We start from the raw sequence: 22,619 nt of genomic DNA on the forward strand, positions 1-22,619 counted from the left end.
TTTGTGACAACATGGATGGATCCTGAGGACATTACGCTATAAGGAAGAAGTCAAAGACCAATACAGTATGATTTCTCTTGTATGTGGAGTCTAAAAAAATCAAAACAACCCCTTTTAGGTACAGAGAACATATTTGTGATTGCTAAAGACAGGAAGTTGAAGACAGTGGCAGAAATGGGTGAAAGTAATTAAAATGTTAAAAAAAAAAAAAAAAAACAAAAACAAAACCAAAAGAGGGATGCCTGGCTGGCTCTGTCTGTAGAGCATGCAACCCTTGACCTGGGGGCTGTGAGTTCAAACCCCATGCTGGATGCAGAGATTACTTAAAATCAAAACTTGCTGCTGCCTCTTGAGTGCTTAAAGCAACCAAAACCAAAGTCAACAAAACAAAAACCACAATCCAAAATTTATCAATATGTTGACTTTGCATATACCAGGAATGTAATAAACATCTGTGGAATGATACATGTTTTTCCTATAGAAAAGCTAACTAGAGATGTCAGTAAGCTGTGCTGTATTTCAACTACATCTACTTTTGGATTTTCACTTTTTGGAATTATCCACATCATGACTTCCTCCTAATTAATGCACAATGGCCCGACCCTAAAAAGCCAGGATGGTTCCGGAAAGAAAGAGATAAACTTTAGCTCTATTTTATTAGACAGATACTACATTTTGTTTGTCTCCTGAGAAGTTCTCCCAGGGAAACAAAATGGAAATGGAAAGTGAACAGGTCCTGGGGTCTGCACTACAGAGGCCTCACCTCTGACCTGTATGGAATGAGAACCAAGAGGGATCAGGGAAAAGACTCCTTAGGGACAGCCATCCCAGTTCCTCTCAAACCACGGCACCATTGTGGTCAGAGGGGCCAGATAACAGTGTTGTAGGTCATAACAGTAGGAGTTTAGACATGTACACATTTGATATATACATTTGAATAACAAAGAGAAGTGTGTGTGGGTGAGGAAGGATTTCCTTTGAAAGCTCACAAGAAATAAACTTGTATTTTTCCACAAATCGTTCCCAAACAGTATTTACTGGAGCAGCTTACTCTCTGTGCACCTGAGCTCTGACTTGTGCTTATACCCCAATACATTCCCACCTATCCTGGATGTCACCCTATCTTCACTTCACTTTCCACAGTCCAGCGCTCTTTCCCTTCTTCCAAAATGGAGATGCTATTCAGCTCAAGAAGAGATTTCCGTTTATAATGAAAAACAGAACATGATCTGCTTTGCTCTTCCAGAACACATTCCCAGCTCTTTGTTCACCAAACAAGGACGGACATTCAGTATATGTGGGTTTAGAAACATATTTCAAAACTTAGTCAACTACCTACCTAAATGCTTAATGGGTATTTTAGGTGTGCAGAGATCTGGTTCTCCTGCAAGAACTACTAAACCAAAAGCACAAGGGTAAGACCATAGAATCAGATATTTTAAAAAATTCGCCATAAGGTTTCCTTTTTTTCCCCAACTTCATTGTCTCTGAGCCGTATCTTTAAAGATGTCTGTGAAATTTGACTTTACTAAGAATTTTCAGGGTTTAAATTTTTTTTAATGTTTTTTATTTTTTAGAGAGACAGAGAGAGAGAGACAGAGAGAGAGAAGGCATGGGCAGGGGAGGGGCAGAAAGACAGAGAGGGAGACACAGAATCTGAAACAGGCTCTAGGCTCTGAGCTGACAGCACAGAACTCGATGCAGGGCTCAAACCTGGGAACAGTGAGATCATGACCTGAGCTGAAGTCAGACACTTAACTGAGTGAGCCATCCAGGTGCTCCAAGAATTTAAGGGTTTTAAATCCTATTCCCGACTCCCAGATTTTTATTTAAATTCTAGTTAGTTAACATGTGTAATATTGGTTTCAGGAGCAGAATTTCGTGATTCATCACTTACATATAACACCCAATGTTCCTTATCACCAGTTCCCTCCCTTAAGGTTTTCTGACTGCTAATGTTCTGCAACTACCTAAATAAGCAGGAATGCAGAACTTCTGAAGAAAAGGGAAGTTAGAGTCCATTTGCTACATTATGAACCTTTCCATTCTCAATAAAAACAGCTGCAATCATTCTCTTAAGAATAGGGATTTGAAACTCCTATGACCACGTCAGGGGCTCTCAATAGAAAATGCAAAGACATAAAAAGTTAATTACCAACTTCTGGAGAGAAGTTATCCTCACCCAGGGAGACCAGGTTCCTGTAGTTCTCCAACATCACATCCCTGTACAAGGCCCTCTGAGCGGGGTCCAGGTACTCCCATTCCTCCTGAGAGAATTCTATGGCCACATCCCTGAATGTTAACCATCCCTGAAATAAAAACACATTTCACCAAGTAGACAGACACAAAATTAGAGAAGCAGAGACATGTAAAGACCGACTTGGCTGGAGTGAGTGCCCTTTGATCCGTGCAAGATAATTTTGAAGAGCTACAATTAACATAAAATTAGACATTTTAAAGTACCATTTTGCCATTTTAAAGTACCACTTTGTGGCATTTAGAGCTTTCACAGTGTTGCACAAACATCACCTGTCTAGATCAAAAACATTTTTATCATCCCCAAACGAAATCCTTTACCCATTAACAGGTGCTTCCTATTCCTCAGTCCCTGGCAACCACTAATGCTTTGTCTCTATGGATTTACCGATCTTGGGTCTTTTCATGTAAGTGGAATGGTATCAAAAATGTGACTGTTTGCATCTGCCTTCTTTCATGTAGAATAATGTTTAGGGTTCATCCATAATATAGTATGTATCAGTGGTACATTTCCTTTCCTCTGCCTGTAGAGTATTCCATAGGACTGACCATATTCACTCAACTACTGATGGGCATTTGGTTGTTACCACATTTGGCTGATGTTAATAAGTTGCTATGAACTTTCAAGTGCGGTAAGTTTGGATATCTGTTTTCAATTCTTTGGGATATACACCTAGGAGTGGAATTACTGGGTCACATGGTTTAATACTTTGAGAATCGGCCACACTCTTTTCCACAGCAGCTGCAATAGTTTAACAGCAATGTGCTGTGATTCTAATTTCTCCACATCTTTACCAACATTTATTTTTTGTTGTTGTTGTTGTTGTTTTACAACAGGCATCCTAGTGGGTGTGAAATGAAACTCATTTGGTTTTGACTTTGCATCTTACTAATGACTAGTTTTATTGAACACCTCTTCTTGTGCTTGTTTCATTTGTATATCTTCTATGGAGAAACGTCTATTAAAATACTTTGACTATTTTACAAATTGGGCTCTTTGTATTTTGGTTGTTGAGTTGTAGAAGTTCTTCATATATTTCTAGGTTCTGCACCCTTACTAGATTTGTGATTTGCAATTATTTCCTCCCTTTTGGTAGACTGTTTCACTTATGTGATAATGTCCTTCAGCGCACAGACATGACTGTGATGATGACCTATTTATCTACTTAGTCATTTTCTCTTTTGCTTTTGGTATCATATATAAAAATCCACTGCCAACCCTAAGGTCATGAAGATTTACCTCTATGTTTTCATTTCGGGGCTTGAACTCACGGACCGTGAGATCATGACCTGAGCTGAACTCGGACACTTAACCGACTGAGCCACCAGGCGCCCAGAGCTCCAGAATTTCTATTCCATCCCTTTATTATAATTTATATCTCTTTACTGATATTTTCTATTTGTTGAAACATTGTTCTCCTACCTCTTAGTTCTCTTCCACATTTCCCTTTAGCTGAGGATGTTCAAGACAGTTGATTTAAAATCTTTACTAAGTGGAATGCCTGTGACTCCTCAGAAAGACCATCATTAACCTGGTAATCATGCTTAAGATGTACAATCTTGGGGCGCCTGGGTGGCGCAGTCGGTTAAGCGTCCGACTTCAGCCAGGTCACGATCTCGCGGTCTGTGAGTTCGAGCCCCGCGTCAGGCTCTGGGCTGATGGCTCAGAGCCTGGAGCCTGTTTCGGATTCTGTGTCTCCCTCTCTCTCTGCCCCTCCCCCGTTCATGCTCTGTCTCTCTCTGTCCCAAAAATAAATAAAAGTTGAAAAAAAAAATTAAAAAAAAAAAAAAAAAAAAAAGATGTACAATCTTAAAATATCCTTAGATATCTGTAGTGAAGTTGGCCTGCTCAGAAACGGTGACCATGGCATTCTTCAAAACGGTAAGAGATTGTAAAGGACCCATGTATCTTCATTTAGAGAATGTTCCAATGAGGGTCTAAAAAAGCGGTTACCTTTATGTTCACTAACAAGAAAACAATTTGAAGACATGTGGTATGTAAATATTTCAATTTGCAGAATAAAATATCAGGATAAAACATTTACTGAAAAATATTTTCTAAATCACATTACAATATATAAATCCACTTTTACAAGATTTGCAATAAAGAGAACATCCGTTGCCAATGAAGACAATCAGTGATGGTGGAAGATATGACAGGGAAGGGGATATTTTGCTACTGAGTTTCTAAACTGCATCACTGTATGGAATTGAAACCAAAAAAACATATACACTAGAGGGGTTTATACCAACAACAAAAAAAACACTTAAAAATAATTTGCAAAATGAAATTGAGCAACATCCTCTCTGATGACAGAAAGTTCTGCTCCTATGTCTGGCTAAATTATAAACATTTTTATCTAAAAGATCTGTGGCATAAGGGTTCCTAAAAGAACACCATGGTCTTTATGAGATGGATGTGCTATAAATAATTTAAAAAACATTTACTGTTAAACAAATTTGTTGAGTCTACAGTTTAAATCTATGTTAACAAAACAAAACACACTCTCTATTCCTTATTCCTAGTTTGAACTTCCCATTCTAGCCCAAAGTACTTATATTTTGGAGTCAGAAGCACACTGACTCCCTTGTTTAACATCAAAAGGCATTTGTAGAAACAAAGGAAATTTCCCCCATCAGTCTTATTTTCCAGGGTTTCTCAGGTACTTGTGCACATTAATACATCACTTACGTATATAATCTCTTTAATTCTGGTTTATATGACCTGAAAGGGCATCTAGAAGGAGTCTCTGAAGAATCCTTACTACCCAAACTCATGGACACCACAGAGCCCACTCCCCATCTCCAGTCCTTGCCTGCACAGAAAGTCCTTTACAGCATGACCACCTAAAAGGGGCATCTTCCCAAGTTCCATGTCACTGGGTCACAGTGAGATGGAATCCGAATGGAGATGAGAGAAGGCCCTGGGTGTGAGTAACATTGTAGGCCAGACACCTCTGAGACAGAGAATATTAACAAGTCCAAAATGTAACATTTTAGGAAAAAGAACAATCAACAAAATTATGACTTTTACCTGGAAAAGAGCCATTCCTCCTTTTTTCCCTCTTCTGGTCTTCTTTCTCAGGTAAGTTTATACTGTGTGATAAAAGTATGCTGTTTAATGTTTAGAATCAACATAACCCCTTCCTCTACCACAATATACATTTGGTGACAGTTGTAACGTAGGAGAAAGACAGTCCTTTGCTGCCCATTGCAACAGGAGGCATGCAGGGATAATAAAGTCCTATATAAATTCCAACAAGTGTATTTTTCACCCATTTCTTCAGGAAGCCCTCCCCTGCTCAAATACACTCCACTGCAACTACACTGTCCTCTGTCTGGCACTTGACCAAAAGGAATTGCCTCACTCAAGTTCTGGGCTCCTCCCAGCATACAATGACTGGTTGACACAGGGCATAAAAGCCTGTCCATTCCATTAATTTGGAACAACACTTAAGGGCCACCCCAGCTCCCGAATGCCCTGGTAACTACACTCTGAGTTTATATCTTTGTCCTGATGGTGATGGGAAGCTGTAAGAGGGTTTAATGTCAAGAGATGACACAATCAAATTTTTAAGCTTTAGCTAGGATACACAGAGAGGGTGGGGCTGACAGGAGCAAGCCTCTGTCTCTGAGACTATGCTCCTGCCTCTTTCTTAATGGTTTTCATTACTTTTGGAACTGGGTCACATTGAAACTCTAATGATAACTGCACACACTCTCCCAAAAAACTGCCAAACACACACCCATTTTGAAAATCATTCCAAGCATCTTATTAGCTCAGGTTCAGAATTCTTGGTCTATTGTCTCATGTTAAAGGTGAGTAAAATGGGGGTCAGAGGGGGAAATTATTTATGAAGTTACCCTTAACAAGTCTGAGTTGGGTGAGCAGAACTGGGTATAAGTAAATTCTGAAATGGTGGCCTTGACATGTTTAAGTGGAAAGGGCTTGTCCTAATTCCAGATCATAACCTTTCACATTCCTGAAACAAGAGAAGCTTCTCTTTCATGGGTGTAATCAAACCCAAGCATTTAATTCCTCTTTTCCAGAAAAACTATATGAAATTACAAATAGTTACAAGTCCTGGAAAACATGAAAAAGGGTCACCTGTGGGGATGAGGTCTGAGCAATCTCTGTATTATGAACAGATGGGCTCTGCTGGAACAAAGTTGCACATTAATCCAGACCACCTTCCAACATGTGTACAGAAAAGACAAAGGGGGGACGCCTGCGTGGTTCGGTCAATTAAGCGACCAACTTTGGCTCGGGTCACTATCTCGTGGATCATGACTTCGAGACTCGCGTTGGGCTCGGTGCTGACAGCTTAGAGCCTGGAGCCTGCCTCAGATTCTGTCCTCCCTCTCTCTGCAACTCCCCCACCCACACTCTGTGTGTGTGTGTGTGTCTCTCTCTCTCTCTCGCAAAAATAAATAAACATTTAAAAAAATTTTTTTAAATAAAAAGAAAAAGAAAAAGAAAAGACAAAGGGGACTTGAGGGGAACATCTACCTAGTTGGAGACTTCAGCTCAGAACTAGGAAATTTAAAAGATGACTTAAGGGAAGAAGAGAACTGCTGAATATTAAATTAACTGGCTGAACTAGCTTTGAGTGTTAAAAGATTATCAACATCCTTAACGGATGTGTGATTAAATACTATAAAGTTATTTCCCAGACATCCAAGAATACTTCCAATATATGACAGAGTAGAAAGCATGTAAAACTCATAATCTGAACAATAAAACTGAGGTAAAATAATTTCGAAATTAAAAAGCTATCCAATGGATTCTGAGATTAAAGCCAAAACAAGTGTGGGGATAACATCAAGTTTAGAAAAGAATGCCATGAGCCACAGAAAAAAGGGGGAGAGAAACAGTACTGTTAATGATGGCCACTGTAAAAAGCACCATGTGGCTACAGAAAGTCTTCCCCCATTGACTGACTGAGCTAGGCCTCTGCCCTCTAGATGAGTAGGGGTTGCAAATGGCATTATCTTCTGATGCAATACTTAGAAAGGGCAGATGCCTCAAACACCAGGTGTCACAACTCGCAATCTCTCCTGCATAACTGGAACAATTCACCAAATTTTAGATTAATGAGGTCATAGGGCCACAAATCAGTACGTCACAACGTAACATCCCATACCCAGTCAATTCAGTATTCACCTGGGTTTGGGTCCTGTGCTTTGTCTGAGACCACCATGTGTTTTGTTCTCTGTGTAAGTCTCTCTGTGTCCTTGTTTCTCCTCAGTCTTTCTGTCCATTTCCGTTTCCCTCCCTCGCTATTTCTCCTTCAACCGTGTGACCCCACTCTGCTGCAGCCTCTGTTTCAATCCCCGCCGTTCTTCCCACAGTTTCCGACTCCGCAGATTTCTGCGTCTTTCCCCGCCATCTCTGCCCCCACTCTGCCCTCCCTGCGGCGGGGCGAAGGGCCTGCATCCACCTCCCTAGTGACGACTGTGCTCGACGCGGTTGGGGGTGGGGGCCGGGGGGGAGATTCGGGAGTCAGAGAAAGCTTCTGAGCAGGAAAACGACCCGCAAGGCGACTGGGGTGTGTAAGGGCCAAAAGCAGAAAGGCTGGGCCCCAACGTGCCTCAGAGAGATTTTAACCGGAAACGAACGCAGACGCCCGTGACCCGCACCGACTGACTGGGCTCGGAACGTCTTATGGCCACGCCGCGAGAGGCGAAAGGGACGAACTCCCAGCGAGAACGACGAGTGGGTTCAAGGATTCTACCTTGCCAGGCGACCCCCGAAACCTGGCTGTGAGGAGGGGCCTGAGGAGCGCGAGCCCTGGAACCAACCAGCAAAACGGGAGACTCACTCACCCGAGCGCGCCCCTTCTCTGCTCGATCCGCTTCCGGGTTTGCGGGAAAGCGCTCTTGCGCGTGCGCGGCGGGGCGGGGCCGAGGCGGGTCGGGGGGCGTGGCATGTGGGGCGGGGCCGAGACGCTCTGGATCCCGCCCCGCAGGCCATCCTCCTCCGGGTTTCTGCCCGTGCGTCCTTCCTGCCCGGCGGGTTCGCGTCGTGCTTTTGGATTCCTTACAATCCCCCTGGTGTCGTTTGGAGCCAGGGTGGGTACAACCTTAGGGGAAGGGTGGGCCGCTTCTGTTGGGAGCGACTGTGTTTGACAAGTTGAGCCCGGTGCGCAGGGAAACATTTGTAACGAGTGGTGGAGACGCACGCCAGCGAGGGAGGCGGAACAGCTCGGGGACCTAGGATCGGGGATTCTCGTGGGGCGAATGAGACCCACCTGACAACTCCTTGTTTAATGTACCAAAATCCGGGGTGGTCAGTGTGGGTGATGGACGCTAGAATGAGACATGCAAAACTCTTCTGTGAGGGTGAGCCTCAGTGGCTCAGTAGGTTAAGCCTCTACTTAGCTCAGGTCATGATCCCCGGGTTGTGGGGTCAAGTCCACCATTGGACTCTGTGCTGACATCTCAGGGTCTGGAGCCTACCTCGGATTTGTATCTCCCTCTCTCTCTCTCTGCCCCTACCCTGCTCGCACTCTGTCTCACTCTCTCTCAAAAATAAAATAAACATTAAAAACACACACACACACAACTGTTCTGTGGGGAATGTGCAGCTTGGTATTAACTGAGCTTTTCACTGAATTGTCACTTCTGCTCTCCATTCGCTGAACTGCGTTCCCTGGCGTTCCCCTCCAGGCCCTGGGCTGTGGGGGCGGAGGGCTGGCACGGTGCTTTAAAAGAACAAACATTTCTGCCTCGATGCGTGTGCATTAATTTCTCTCTCTCTTTAAATTTGATATTTGAATCCACACCTCTCCAGATGAATTATAAATCCAAACGCCTTTGAGATCTACCATATGACACCTATATTTTGCTTAAGCCATTAATTACTAAATATCACTGCAATTCCAATTTTAAGAATCCTTGTTCTCAGTTATTTTGGACAACTATTTTTTACTTGAAAATTAAAATTTAAAAAAACGTTTATTTATATTGAGAGAGAGAGCAAGGGAGAGAACGCAAGCAAGGGAGAGGCAGACAGAGAGAGGATCCCAACCAGGCTCTGAGCAGAGCCCCTGCCCCTACTGGGGCTAGATCTCACAAACTCTGAAATCCTGACATGAGCCACAACCCAGAGTCCAAGGTTTAACCAACTGAGCCACACAGGTGCCCCAAAAATTCAATATTTTAACTGATCTTTTTGTTTTCTGTTTCTGAATGCTTGGTACCAAAGGCAGATAATGTAACTTCTAAAAGGTGTACTCTTTCAGAGAGATTTAACTTTTCCTAGTAGTGACGAAATACTGGTTTTGAAATAATTCCAGAGACATGTGATAAGGATATCTAGTCTATATGTGAATAATACAAGCAAATTGTAAAACTAGGTTTTCACATTTTCAGTAGTATCATATCCACTCTTAATAATGTCTAATAGGAAATATGCAAGTTAATAACTCCTCTTCTGTTTCCTGTGGAAATTCTGAAGGAGGTGACGGCTACATTTGCTTTTCACATCCTCTCTATTATGTGACTGCCCCCTCCAGTGCTTAAATCTCTGCAAGGAGTGAATGAACAAATGACTACACATTGTTTAACAGTTTACAATATAGGTATCTTGTCATTTTAGAGGGTTGTGTATTCCTTCTGCAGCGTGCAGAGATGACCCCGGACACAATAAGGTCAGGGCTCCAGAGAACAAAAGGGCTGATTGTTAAAAAACCATGGGGTGATTAGGACAGAGGGGTTCAGCACCCACCAACAGGGATTTTCAGAAAGAGCCAAATGAAATGAAAAGGTGGAAGAGAGAGCTTAAAATGATACAAAGGTGCTTATCAAGACAAGCATGCCTTGGGTAACCCTCACCTCCAGGGAAATTCTGGAGATGTTGTTCCTGTGAATGTGCTGGACCACTGTTTATATCTTAAGAGCTTGAACACTATGGAGATGCTGGCCCAGATCATGAATCCTAAATGGCCGACAGGAAGGAAGTGAAAAGTAAGGCAAATAGTGATTGTGTGATCTTGTTATTCAGCAACCCCAGTCAAACTTCTTTGTGATGTTTCCACTGTTCATTCTCAGTCACAAGAAGAGAGAAAGTGGTATTTACCCCCACAGTTAGGATCCAGCCACTGATTGTTAGAGAGGCGCGCAGAGCTTTTATTTTAAGTTCTAACATCTTGGAGTTTCTGGGACCATCGTGATGTTCTGGAAGACACTCAAGAAGCAGGTGGAACCAATAGATACACCACTGGCAACTCTGAACATACAAAACAATATGCATCAAAACTCATTGAGGACAGGGGCGCCTGGGTGGCGCAGTCGGTTGGGCGTCCAACTTCAGCCAGGTCATGATCTCGCGGTCCGTTGAGTTCGAGCCTCGCATCAGGCTCTGGGCTGATGGCTCGGAGCCTGGAGCCTGTTTCCGATTCTGTGTCTCCCTCTCTCTCTGCCCCTTTGTAACTGCCCCTCCCCCGTTCATGCTCTGTCTCTCTCTGTCCCCAAAAAAATAAATAAACGTTGAAAAAAAAATTAAAAAAAAAAAACTCATTGAGGACGTTTTTCAACCCAAATCTGTTGCTGAGGGACTTCTTTAAAGACGATGAACCAGGAGCACCTGGGTGGCTCAGTTGGTTGGGCGTCCGACTTCACCTCAGGTCATGATCTCCCACTCTGTGAATTCGAGCCCCTCCTTCACTTCAGGTCATGATCTCCCACTCCGTGAGTTCGAGCCCTGCATCGGGCTCTGCTGACAGCACAGGGCCTGGAGCCTTCTTTGGATTCTGTGTCTCCCTCTCTCTCTCTGCCCCTCCCCTGCTCATGCTCTGTCCCTCTCTGTCTCAAAAAAAATAAATAAATAAATAAATAAAAACATTAAAAAAATTTTTTTTAAAAGACAATTAACCAGAGGTTGGGCACAGTCAGGTGCTTGAGAAGCAGGTCTTAGGAAGGAATTTGACCATTTTTAATTATTTTTTACCATATAGACTTCTCTTTTGACCTTTACCCCGCTGTAGGATGTGAAGAATAAGACCATTTATTATCATTTTGATTGGAATTCTCATTTCCCAAATACCAAGCATTAATGATGTTATCCCTACTACAGTTTTTGCTGGTTATTAAGTTTTCTTATGCACTTTGGCATACTTGTGAATTTTTAACGTCACTGATGTAATAGTCTGTTCATAAATAAACATATCATAAAAATAACGATACTCATTTTGGTGTTCTTTTCTTTACAGTTTTTGTGGCTATTCTTATTTGTTATTTATTCTGTAAGATCTTTGCAGTAACATTGCTAGTTCAAAAAACTAACTGAGGGTATCTATGTCAGGATCGAATTAAACTCATAAATTAGATGAAGAAGAACTCATCTTTTTATAATATTGAGTTTTTCTACCCAAGAACATAATGTAAATTTACATTCATTTATTTCTACTTTCATATATTACAGGAATGTTTTATTGGTTCCCCCATATAGGTTTTACACATTTTTGTTAGATTCATTCCTAGTTAATTTCATATTTTAAAGCTATTTATTTATTTAGAGAGAGTGCAAAGGCAGGGGAGAGGGGCAGACAGAGAAAGAGAGAGAATTCCAAGCAGGCTCCATGCTCAGCAAGGCGGGATCCCACAACCCTGGGATCACTACCTGAGCTGAAATCAAGAGTCAGGCGCTCAACTGACTGAGCCGCCCACGTGTCCCTATTTCATTTTATGTTACATTTTTCATTAAAGTTTATTTATTTATTTTTGAGAGAGTGCACACAAGTGGGGGAGGGGCAGAGAGAGAGAGGGAGACACAGAATCCAAAGCAGGCTCCGGGCTCTGAGCTGTCAGCAGAGCCCCCCTCGGGGCTTGAACCCAGGAATCTTGAGACCACGACCTGAGCTGAAGTCGGATGCTCAACCAACTGAGCTACCCATGCGACCCCATTTTACACTACACTTTTGTAATTGCAGGCCCTGCTACTATAACTTGTAAATGATTATTTGTCATACATAGGTCATTGTATAAAAGTATCCTATGTACAGGGGCGCCTGGGTGGCTCAGGCGGTGGAGCTTGCAACTTTTGATCACAGAATCGTGAGATTAAGCCCCATGTTGGGTGTAGAGATTACTTAAAAATAAAATCTTCAAAAAAATAGCCTATGTACAAAAAGCCTATTGTTTTTGCATATCAGTATTATATCCTATTATCTTACTGAATTATTTCTCATAGTGAATTTTCTATTGTGTTTCTAGAGGTATGCTTGTATCATCTGCAAACATAGTTCTACATCTTTGTTTCTAATTCCTCTGCCATTTTAAATTGCCCTGGCTAAAATTATGGAAAGAGCCTAAATGTCCATCAACTGATGAATGGATAAAGAAGATGTGGTTTATATATACAATGGAATACTACTTGGCAATGAGAAAGAATGAAATCCTGCCATTTGCAGCAACGTGGATGGAACTGGAAGGTATTATGTTGAGTGAAATAAGTCAGTCAGAGAAAGATATTGTATGTTTTCACTCATGTGTGGATCTTGTGAGACTTAACAGAAGACCATGGGGGAAGAGAAGGGGAAAAATAATAGTTACAAACAGAGGGGGAGGGAAGCAAACCATAAAAGACTCTTAAATACAGAGAACAAACTGAGGGAATGGGGAGAGGGGAAAATGGGTGATGGGCATTGAGAAGGGCATTTGCTGGGATGAGCACTGGGTGTTATATGTAAGCAATGAACCAGGGGAATCTACCACAAAAGCCAAGAGCACACTTTACACACTGTATGTTAGCCAAATTTGACAATAAACTATACTTAAAAATAATAATAAATAATAAAAATATAAATACACACATCAATTGCCCTAGCTAAACCTCTAATATAATGATAAATGAATACAATGGGTGATCATGTACTTTTTTTACTGTGGTTTTTCTGGCCTTAGTGGACTATCTCTAGGGCTTCCCTAAGAGCAAGAACAGGACTTCGTTTTGCCAAGTTGGAAAGATCCTAAAGAAATTCCTAATTTTGAGGGGCGCCTGGGTGGCGCAGTCGGTTAAGCATCCAACTTCAGCCAGGTCATGATCTCGCGGTCCGTGAGTTCGAGCCCCGCGTCAGGCCCTGGGCTGATGGCTCAGAGCCTGGAGCCTGTTTCCGATTCTGTGTCTCCCTCTCTCTCTGCCCCTCCCCCGTTCATGCTCTGTCTCTCTCTGTCCCAAAAATAAATAAACGTTGAAAAAAAAAATAAAATAAAATAAAAAAGAAATTCCTAATTTTGAGTATTTTGATTCCACATTCTTCCATGTTGAATTCTTCGAAATAATATTTTTGTAACTATGAGTAAGTTTCTTGATTTATCTTCACAAATATGATGAACTTATATTAATGAATTTCCTAATAGTGAATCATTCTTGAATTCCAGACATAAATTTCACTTGGTCATCATATTTTTAGATTATTTTCAGGGGTTTTGCCTATATTTATTTTACATGGTACCATATCTAAGCAGACATGAGATCTTTCTGTGGCAGTCTTTTTGGTACCAACTTTCGGATGTTTTAGTATCAGAATTTTATTTGACATAAAAAGATAATTTGGAAATTTTATTTCTTCTCTGATGCTCTTGAATTGAGTAAGTAGCATTAGCTTATCTGATATTTAAAAGAATGGAAGAATCTGGGTGCTTTTATTTGTGAGGGACTCTGATAAATGTCTTCCTTTTCTCTATGAATATTAGTCTGTTTGGACTCTTTATCTTACTGAAATCAATTTTGATAAAATGTATCGTCCTAGAGGGGCGCCTGAGTGGCTGAGTCCGTTTAGCGACCCACTTCAGCTCAGGTCATGATCTCATGATTTGTGGGCTCAAGCCCCATGACAGGCTCTGTGCTGACAACTCAGAGCCTGGAGCCTACTTTGGATTCTGTGTCTCCCTCTCTCTCTCTGCCTGCTCCCTGCTCACACTCTGTTTCTCTCTCAAAAATAAATAAGCATTAAAAAAAAATTTTTAAATGTATAGTCCTAAAAATGTCCATTTTTATATAGGCTTTCTAGTTAATTTGTTTTGAGTTGGGGAAGTGGGACAAATATTTTTAAATCTCACGTATTGACATCATGTTCTTTATTTGCATTTATTGAAGTTTTAAAATGTACTGCAGATATTGAAGAATTTTTAAATAGAAAAATCCTTCTTGAGTCATTTGTAGGATTCTTTCTCTCTGCCCATAAGTTTTAAATGGTGGTGGTACGTGGGTGTGAGGAGTAACAAAGAATTAGACTGGGGTAAAAGAAATTCTCAGGGAAGCACAAAATCCAATGAGGCACGTGTGCTTCTCGGCTGGTCTTTCATGGCTCAGACCTCAGCATTTCCTCCTTCCATGGGACACCCTGTCTGCTTGCAGGAATAATGGAAAAGGAAGAGTCGCTCTCAAACACTCCAACGATCCCTTTGGATACGATCACTAGAAACTTCTAATAGACCCTGGTAATTAGAGTTTTTCAGAAACGTTCTCAATTCCCCAAGTGTTAAATTATCATTGTCACTACAGCTGACATGATGACGGCAATTCTTTGGGGAGGTGAGGTCTCAGAATCACTAACCTCTATCTCAGGGTTTGGCTTCCTCCCTCCCACACATACTTTGCCTGCCACTTTACATCCAGCCTCCAGTCCTGACAGCAGGAAGGAGTCTGTGAGAATCCTCTAGTTTAGGGTGAGAGCACAGTCTCTAAGGTTGGGAGATGCAGCAGGAATCTGGGTAGGTGAGCATGTCTGGGAAAAGAATCTTCCGGCACAGGCTGAGCTTGTGAGAGAGACTGCTCAATCAGTGCATGACTGCTGCTAACATAATTTAACAAAATCCTCATTGACAGAGTTCTTTGTGTTTGATCCAAGTGCGCTCAGAGTCTGAATTTTAAGATACTTCAAGATTATAATTTCAGGCGGGCGCCTGGGTGGCTCAGTCATGCTTCCAACTCTCGATCCCAGCTCAGGTCTTGATCTCAGGGTCATGAGTTCAAGCCCCGCACTGCGCATGAACAGTCTACTTAAAAAAAAAAAAAAAAAAAAAGATTATACTTTAGGAACTTATCTGCTATTCAATCCCATGAGCAAGAGTCACAGAGATATTTTCAGGAGCAATATTGTGAGCCCTGTGAAGGCATGTGCATGTGATAATGAATATGATGGAACTAATTGAAATACCTGATTCTCAGCAGAAACAGTGTGACTGAATGGGAAGTGCTGAAAATTATTCTTCTATAACTTGAGTTTTGTGTGCTTAATGGAGACAGTAAGTGTGTCTCTTCTGAAAATCTCTGTGGACTATTGATCTGCAAGACAATTTTCTTTCCTGAAATTAGGAAAGATACTTTAAGAAAAAGTTAATGTCACCACAGAGGGATTTAAAGAGCAAAAAATTAAGGACTTTGTTTTTATACTTTAATATTTAAATAATAAATTTATTTAAAAATATCTCATCAAGAAAAAAAGACAATTTTAAGCTATATTTCTTCTGGTTTAAAATCATTTCAACAGTATTTCCAATTCACTAACTCACCTCTCTTGCTTTTCAAGATCCCAAGAGTTGAAGTCTTCAAATTCCATTTTGCATGTTTGCATTGTATTTTAATAGCTTTTCCAAATCAAATATTGGCTCCAGATTCAGTTTGTTCTAAAATAGCAAACATGCAGTGATAGATCTTTAAATAGGATTAATGTATTTTCTGCCCTAATATGCTTTATCACTATGTGATGTTTCATGTCCCATATGTTAGCACACAGTGCAGTTCTGCCAGTAATTTCTGTTACGGATGCCATTGTCCTTTTGGTCCAGGCAAAAAATGAAATGAGTTCAGCTGCCATCCTAACAGTTGTCTACATTAAATAAATCAGATTGGCTCAATAAAATTACTCAGTGCATGAATAATTTATTAATACCTTTGAATCTTCACTCCATAGTTATATTGGTTATAAAGAATACTTAAACGAAAGTGGGAAATTATCAAACCAGGTTTAGTAAGTAAAGTAAATTTAAAATATGAGGAGATGTGTGTGTGTGTGTGTGTGTATCCATAACGAGGTTCCTGGCATAGTATAGTACCGTAGCAAATATTCATGTCACTGCAACTAGGCAACCAAGGTTCAAATCGTGATTCCTCTGCTATTTACATGAGTCACTTAACTTCCCATGGCTAAATTCTCCTCGTCTATAGAATGAGAGTAATGTTAGTTCCTAACTTATAGGGTTGTGAATATTATATAAGTTGCAATAGGGAAAGCAGTAATAGTGACCCACACATTGTAAGTGCTATAAAAAGACACACATGTAACTTTGGATATCTCTTAACAAAAGACAATAGAGTTTAGATGTTCATTCTCAGGGAAAGGGAGAGGTAAGTGAAGATTTTATTTTCCATGAAAGTGTAGCCCAAAACTCATTATTTTCATGCAGAACCCTCTACGTGTGAGTTCTGGACAATGACAGAATGGCCTCAGTGGATTTGAATATAGTAGTGATCTTCATATTCCACATAGTCATTGGAATCCTGGGCAGTTTCTCACTCTTCTATCATTAGATGTCCCTTTGCTTCAGGGGATGCAAGCCGAGATCCATAAAGTTGGTTCTCAGGCATCTGAGTGTAGCCAACTCCTTGCCCATTCTCTCTAGAGGAATCCCAGAGACGATGGCAGCGCTAGGGCTGAAACATTTCACCATTTATTATGGATGCTACGTTCTTTTATATGTTCACGGAGTGGCCAGAGGTATGTCCCTTTGTTCCACCTGCCCTTGAGTGTCTTCCAGGCCATCACCATCAGCCCTGGGAACTCCAGGTGGGCAGAGCTTAAAGTGAAAGCTCCAAAGTACATTGGCCCCAAAGTATCCTGTGCAGGGTGTTCCACATGCTAGCAAATAAGTTTTTTCCCATTTATATGACTGTAAATGGAACAATAAAACTATTACCAAAAAAATGTTTGGGATATTGTTGTGCTTCACAGTGTAGAGACAAGATCACAGGCTCATCATAGGCAGCAATGACATCTTTCCTTGACATTTTGTGTTTGGGACACATGACGTTGGCCAGCAGCTCCATGGTTTTTCTCTTTCACAGTCACAAGCAGAGGGTCCAATGCATCCATAGGAACAATCTCTCCCCCAGACCTCCCCTGAGACCAGAGCCACCCAAAGCATCCTTGTTTTGGTGACCACCATTGTATCGTTTAATGCCATTTCTTCCATTATTTATGTTTACTTGCCTCTCTTTGATAATTCTAGTTGGTGTCTGGTGAATGTCGCTGTACTAATCATTGCATGTTTTCCAAGTATTAGCTCTTTTGTTCTCATGAACCATGACCCCAGCATATTCAGGCTGTATTGTGTCTCCTGTGGAAGAAATACATAATTCCCTCATCTCATCAGGGATATATGAATCGTCTTCCACCTGTTCAGTCAGGGATGCACTGAAACCTCAAAGAATGTGAAGAACAATAATGAACCAGTTTCACTGAGGGAGAGGGGTGAACGAGACACACGGACACCAGCCTAATAGGAAATAGTAAAGATCATGATACATGAAATCATCTGTAATTAATATGTGTGTAGTTATATAGTTTCTATTTTTATTAATGGTAACAGTGGAGAAGTTAAGATTCTACAAAACAGTCCTGAAATAATGTGAACATACTGGATATATCTTTGAATGTGTAACTTTCAAATTGAGATAATAAAATTTCCCAAGATGTACCAAGATTCACAAGATTGGAATTGTAAATCCTGATTTGTGATACAAATGGCCTGGTGTGAAGGCGGAGGGAAAACCAGGTTTACTTACTGCTGGCTTTGGAGGCTATGTCGTGAATATTGTGCTTTATATCCTAAGGGAAACTGGGGACATTTGAAATATGGTAATGCTTATGGAGCAAGATGAGTGCATGAAAATGTTTTCTGCTCAACATTTGAAGAGTAAACTGTAGGGGACAAAGAGGAACATAGGAAGAGGTGTCAGGTGAATTTTAGAAAGGGTGCAGGTGAGAGGCAGTCAGTAAACATTGGGTATGTGGGAAAAGACTGAATGTATTTTTGAGATGTTTAGAAGGCAGACTGTTCTGTATTAAATCTTGATGGTAGTTGGCATGGTTGGGGAGAAAGAGATTTCAAGATGGACTTCTGCTTTTCAAACTTGAGGATACAAGAGGTTATGGAGGGCCCTTTATCAAGCTTGGTGCAGGAGATGAGTAGCAACTTGAAGCTGGAGTACACGATGTAGTTTGTTTCAAAAGGAGTAGTATCGCTTTTGAAATCACCACCAAGGCAATATGGACACCTTTGAAAGAAAAGGTACAGTTTGCTTCTGACTTCGTGGGCTCTTACTAGGGTATGTGCTCAAGGGAAAGGCTAGTATCAGTGCAAGGTCCCTACAGACCACCTGGCCACACAGAATGGATCCTGAGGCACCAGGATTAGCTAAACTCTCAACATTCACTCTATGTATCTGCAGGTTTCTTTTTTGGGAGAATTTCAAGATTACAACCTTATTCTGCAATTCAAAGCATTCCTATCATTTCTTTCACATGGGTGACTTGTGGTAAGGGGTACCTTTAGAGGAATTGATCTATTTCACCTAAATTTTCAAGTATATCTGTGTAGAGTTTTGTATTAATCCCTTACTACCCTTTAATGTCTCCAGGTTCTGGAGTAATATTCCCTTTTTGTTAGGAGGAATTTGTGTTTTCTCTTATATTCTTTGGTAGTTTTGCTAGTGAATCATGAACATTATTTTTTTTTCAGTGAACCATCTCTTTGCTTTATTGTCTCTACTGTTTTCCTGTGTTCAGTTTTACTTATTTTTGCTCTTGCCTTTATTATTTCTGTCTTTCTGCGTCAGCTGTGTTTCTTTTTTTTCCTTCCGATTTCTTACTGCAGCTTAGATTATTCTTGGATATTTTCCCTCTTTTCTAGTACATTGAGTCCTATCAGTTTCCTTCTCAGTACTGCTTTAGTTGAACCTCACAGAAATGGCAGGTTGTATTTTCATTTTCTTTCAGCCTGTATATTTCACTTGAGTCTTCCACTTTGAACTGTGGGGTATTTGAAAGTATTTTGTTTAGTTTCCAAATGTTTGGAGATTTTCCAGTTAATTTTTTTGTTTTGTTTTCATTTTGGATTTGGATTCCATTGTGGGCAGTGAACACACTCTAGGATTCTGTTCTTTTGAATTTTTTGAAGGGTGCCTTAGGACCCAGCAGAAGAACTGTCTTGATATATGTTCTTGAGGGGGAAAAATGTGTAATCTCCTGTGTTTGGGTGGTGTTATAAAAATGTTGATGAGATCATGTCACTTGATGGTGTTGTAGTGTTCACCAGTGTCCTGCTGACTTTCTGTCATTATTCTATCAATTATTGAGAGAAGTCTCGAGCTGCAATTGTCAATTTGCCTGTTTCTCCTTTCAGTTTTATCATTTGATGGTTAACATATTTTGCAGCTATTCTTTGGTGGATATACACTCAGCATTGCAAAGTCACTTTGTTTGACCCGTCAAAACATGTAATTTCACCCGCTATCCTCAGTAATTTTGTTTTCTCTGAAATTTGTTCTATCTGGTATTAATATAGACATTCCTGCTTTCTTTTGATTGAGGTTTACATGGTATAAGTTATACTATTCTGTAGACTTTGGGGCTCAGATAACTCTTTCATGTATGAAGCTGTACTGTGCATTGTGGGATATTTAGCAGCATCAGTGGCCTGTACCCACTAATACCAGTAGAACCACTGCAGTGATGACATTAAAAATGTCCCCAGACCTTTGCAAATGTTCCCAAGGTGGGGGGATTGTTATCACCTCTTTATATCAATTCCACCAATATAGAGATCAGGAAAGCAAAAGATACTACCATGCCACTTTGTTCTCAGCTGCATTTAACACAGTATTCCAAGAAAGACCTGATGTCAGAAGTGAATGACCTGATTTGCAAGTAGGATTTAAGGACGTAACTGTGCCTCATCTCTAGCGGGTAAAACTGACCATTAATAAATCCTTTGAGGTCAAGGGCAAGTTAAAATTCAAAATATGGCAAAGTCTACATGAAAGACATGGCCCTAATTAATGCCCTATGAAGTTACCTGCCGTTGACTACAGTAGGTCCTGTGGGATTGCTTCTCTTGGACACCATGGCTTAGTGAACGGAAAGCACAGGTGTGGCTCTATTAGAGGGGCCCGAGAGGTTCAATGACCCTGAAATAAATACGAAGAGCATGGCATGTCTAGCTAAATATGGTGGGTGTAGCTAATAGATGTAGCTGTTTGGTATCACATAAAGAGCTATTTAAAAATACTGTGCTGTCCACGATGCGCCAAGTTTGCACCAGAAGGAAACTGTGATCATGCAGTAATGTTTGGTGATGTACATTATGATGGCAAGGAGGTCACTGGGGAAAACGGCTGGTTGTGCAAAGAAGACAGGGTTTCTGACACTTTAGCAGATGTAACTACATGAAGTCAAGAACGGTGAAACACAAAGGACTGGAAAGCTATTCTCAGGGGAAAAGTAGGAACCTAAGAAAAGATCCTTCCTCATTCCTGACCCTCCCTGTTTGCTGTGGACCAGAGACTGCTGGGTCCCTCCTTTCCTTTTCTTTTCGGAATGGGAGGGTTTATTGAGTTTTTTTCTGTTCCACCGTAATGTGTTAGGAGTGAGGACTCCACGTCAGGCTCTCAACCAAGAGGAATCTCACGAGACTGTTGCAAGACCCTCCCATGTGACTGCAGTCATGTTTGGATAGAAATTTTTTCTTTCGGGACAAACCTAAGTGTATTTTGTGTGAAATACAAAGAAGGGATAAATGATTTCTGATAGAAGTTGTACTATCGTACATTGTAATATTTCCAATTAATTATCACCCTCTTGTGAGATTATATGTCTCTGCTCTTTGATATCAAGCTTGGCCACATGACTTAGGCAACCCTTCTTCTTTTTGAGGGGACTACACGTCCTTCCCAGTTTATAGCCACCTTGACTAATGCAGTGTGAGTAGAATGGCATATTTTAAGTGTAAACAGAAGCTTTCAAAGCTTTGTGTGCTCCTTCTGTCTCTCTGGCGCAAGAATAGTTATAACCACATAGACTGAAGTTCTATCCTGAATCCTAGACTCAAATAACAGAACCAAGCAAGAGGTGACTAATGATAGAAGTGATATGAGGAAGAAATAAATGTTCTGATGAACCCAAGAGAATTCAGGGACATTTGCTACCATAGAAAACCCTTCTAGAAAGCTGACTGGTACTTTATGACCTTCTCTTTCCTCCTTACCCATCTTAACTACCCAAAGTCATTGTCTGCAGTAATTGTACCACCTTTGAAATCACATTTTTGGTTATTCCCTTCCTATGTTACTACCCTCATATCTGCCATTTTATATTCTCTACTTCCATTAAAATATCCATTTATTTTTAATTTTATTGTTTTAATTTTGTAAGTTTATTTCGTGAGAGAGCTCATGCATGCATGGGGTAGGGGCAGAGACAGAGAGAGGGAGAGAGAAATTTAATGGAGCTCCACGTTCTGTTCAACCGACTCTGCCACCCAGGTGCCCCCATTTATTTTAATGCATCTAGAAATATATTGCCCTTTACAATCCAACTACCCTCAGTGGACTACGTGTTCTCAGTTACAACATTTTCAACTGGTTTATCACAATCAAATATTTATAAATAACCTCAAGAACCTTGCCATCTTCACTGTCCTGCTTCACCTAAGCCTCAGAACTGCATAAGCTCACTTAGGAGAAGTTCACACTCCTTGGTCAAACACCCAAAACAAATAAACAAACAAACAAACAGGAAGAGTCTTTGGCTTAGGTGTTCTGTGGCTAGCCCTTTTCCAAGGACGTAGTCTTCAGTTTCTCCCGCTGTGGTGGCAAATTATGAATGTTCTGCTTTCATTTTCATTCACTTCAGGCTACATTCTCATTTCTTTCTCTACGTCTTCTTTGTCCCAGGGTTAGTCACAAGGAGGTCATTGTTTTCCAAGTATTTGTGGATTTTCCAGAGGCTTTTCTATTAGTGATTTCTATCATAATTCCATGGTGGTCATACACATATTTTGTGTGATGTGAATTCTTTTAAAATTTAGCGAGACAAGTTTGATGGGCCAGAATATGGTTTCTCTTGGTAAAGTACTGTGTGCACTTTTAAAGATTGTGTTTAATTCCCTGGTTAGGTGGAGCGTTCTTATGAATGAAAACAATCAGTATTTCTCTTGTGTAGGGAAAAAATCTGTTTTTTCCCCTACTGTGTGCTTCTATCCTGTCTCCCTCACTACTCACACAGAAGACTTCACTTCTGACACTTCTGGTCACAAATACGTGGAGGGTTTCCCCCACCAACAAGCAGTCTCCGACACCA

General features: G+C 40.8%; 1 protein-coding gene and 1 pseudogene across 4 annotated transcripts in view; one reads left to right on the top strand and one right to left on the bottom strand.

The window, feature by feature from the left end:
- Positions 1-8,088, bottom strand: part of LOC125153772 (zinc finger protein 677-like) — a 160,664-nt gene extending 152,576 nt beyond the window's left edge. Inside the window, exons 1-3 of one of the 4 annotated variants that reach the window (XM_047837287.1) lie at positions 7,992-8,053; positions 5,291-5,352; positions 2,156-2,309 (exon numbers count right to left, since the gene is read on the bottom strand). In XM_047837287.1, coding sequence (XP_047693243.1) covers positions 2,156-2,309; positions 5,291-5,305 — 169 coding nt within the window. In that variant the 5' untranslated portion in view covers positions 5,306-5,352; positions 7,992-8,053. Of the gene's footprint in view, positions 1-2,155; positions 2,310-5,290; positions 5,353-7,991 lie in introns of all 4 variants that reach the window. The other 3 variants (XM_047837286.1, XM_047837288.1, XM_047837285.1) reach the window with 3 other exon arrangements.
- An 8,614-nt stretch (positions 8,089-16,702) lies between these two features.
- On the top strand, positions 16,703-17,617 carry LOC125152603 (vomeronasal type-1 receptor 2-like; annotated as a pseudogene).
- Positions 17,618-22,619: the final 5,002 nt, after the last annotated feature.

Source organism: Prionailurus viverrinus, chromosome E2, assembly GCF_022837055.1.
Source record: "Prionailurus viverrinus isolate Anna chromosome E2, UM_Priviv_1.0, whole genome shotgun sequence".
Lineage (NCBI taxonomy): Eukaryota > Metazoa > Chordata > Mammalia > Carnivora > Felidae > Prionailurus > Prionailurus viverrinus.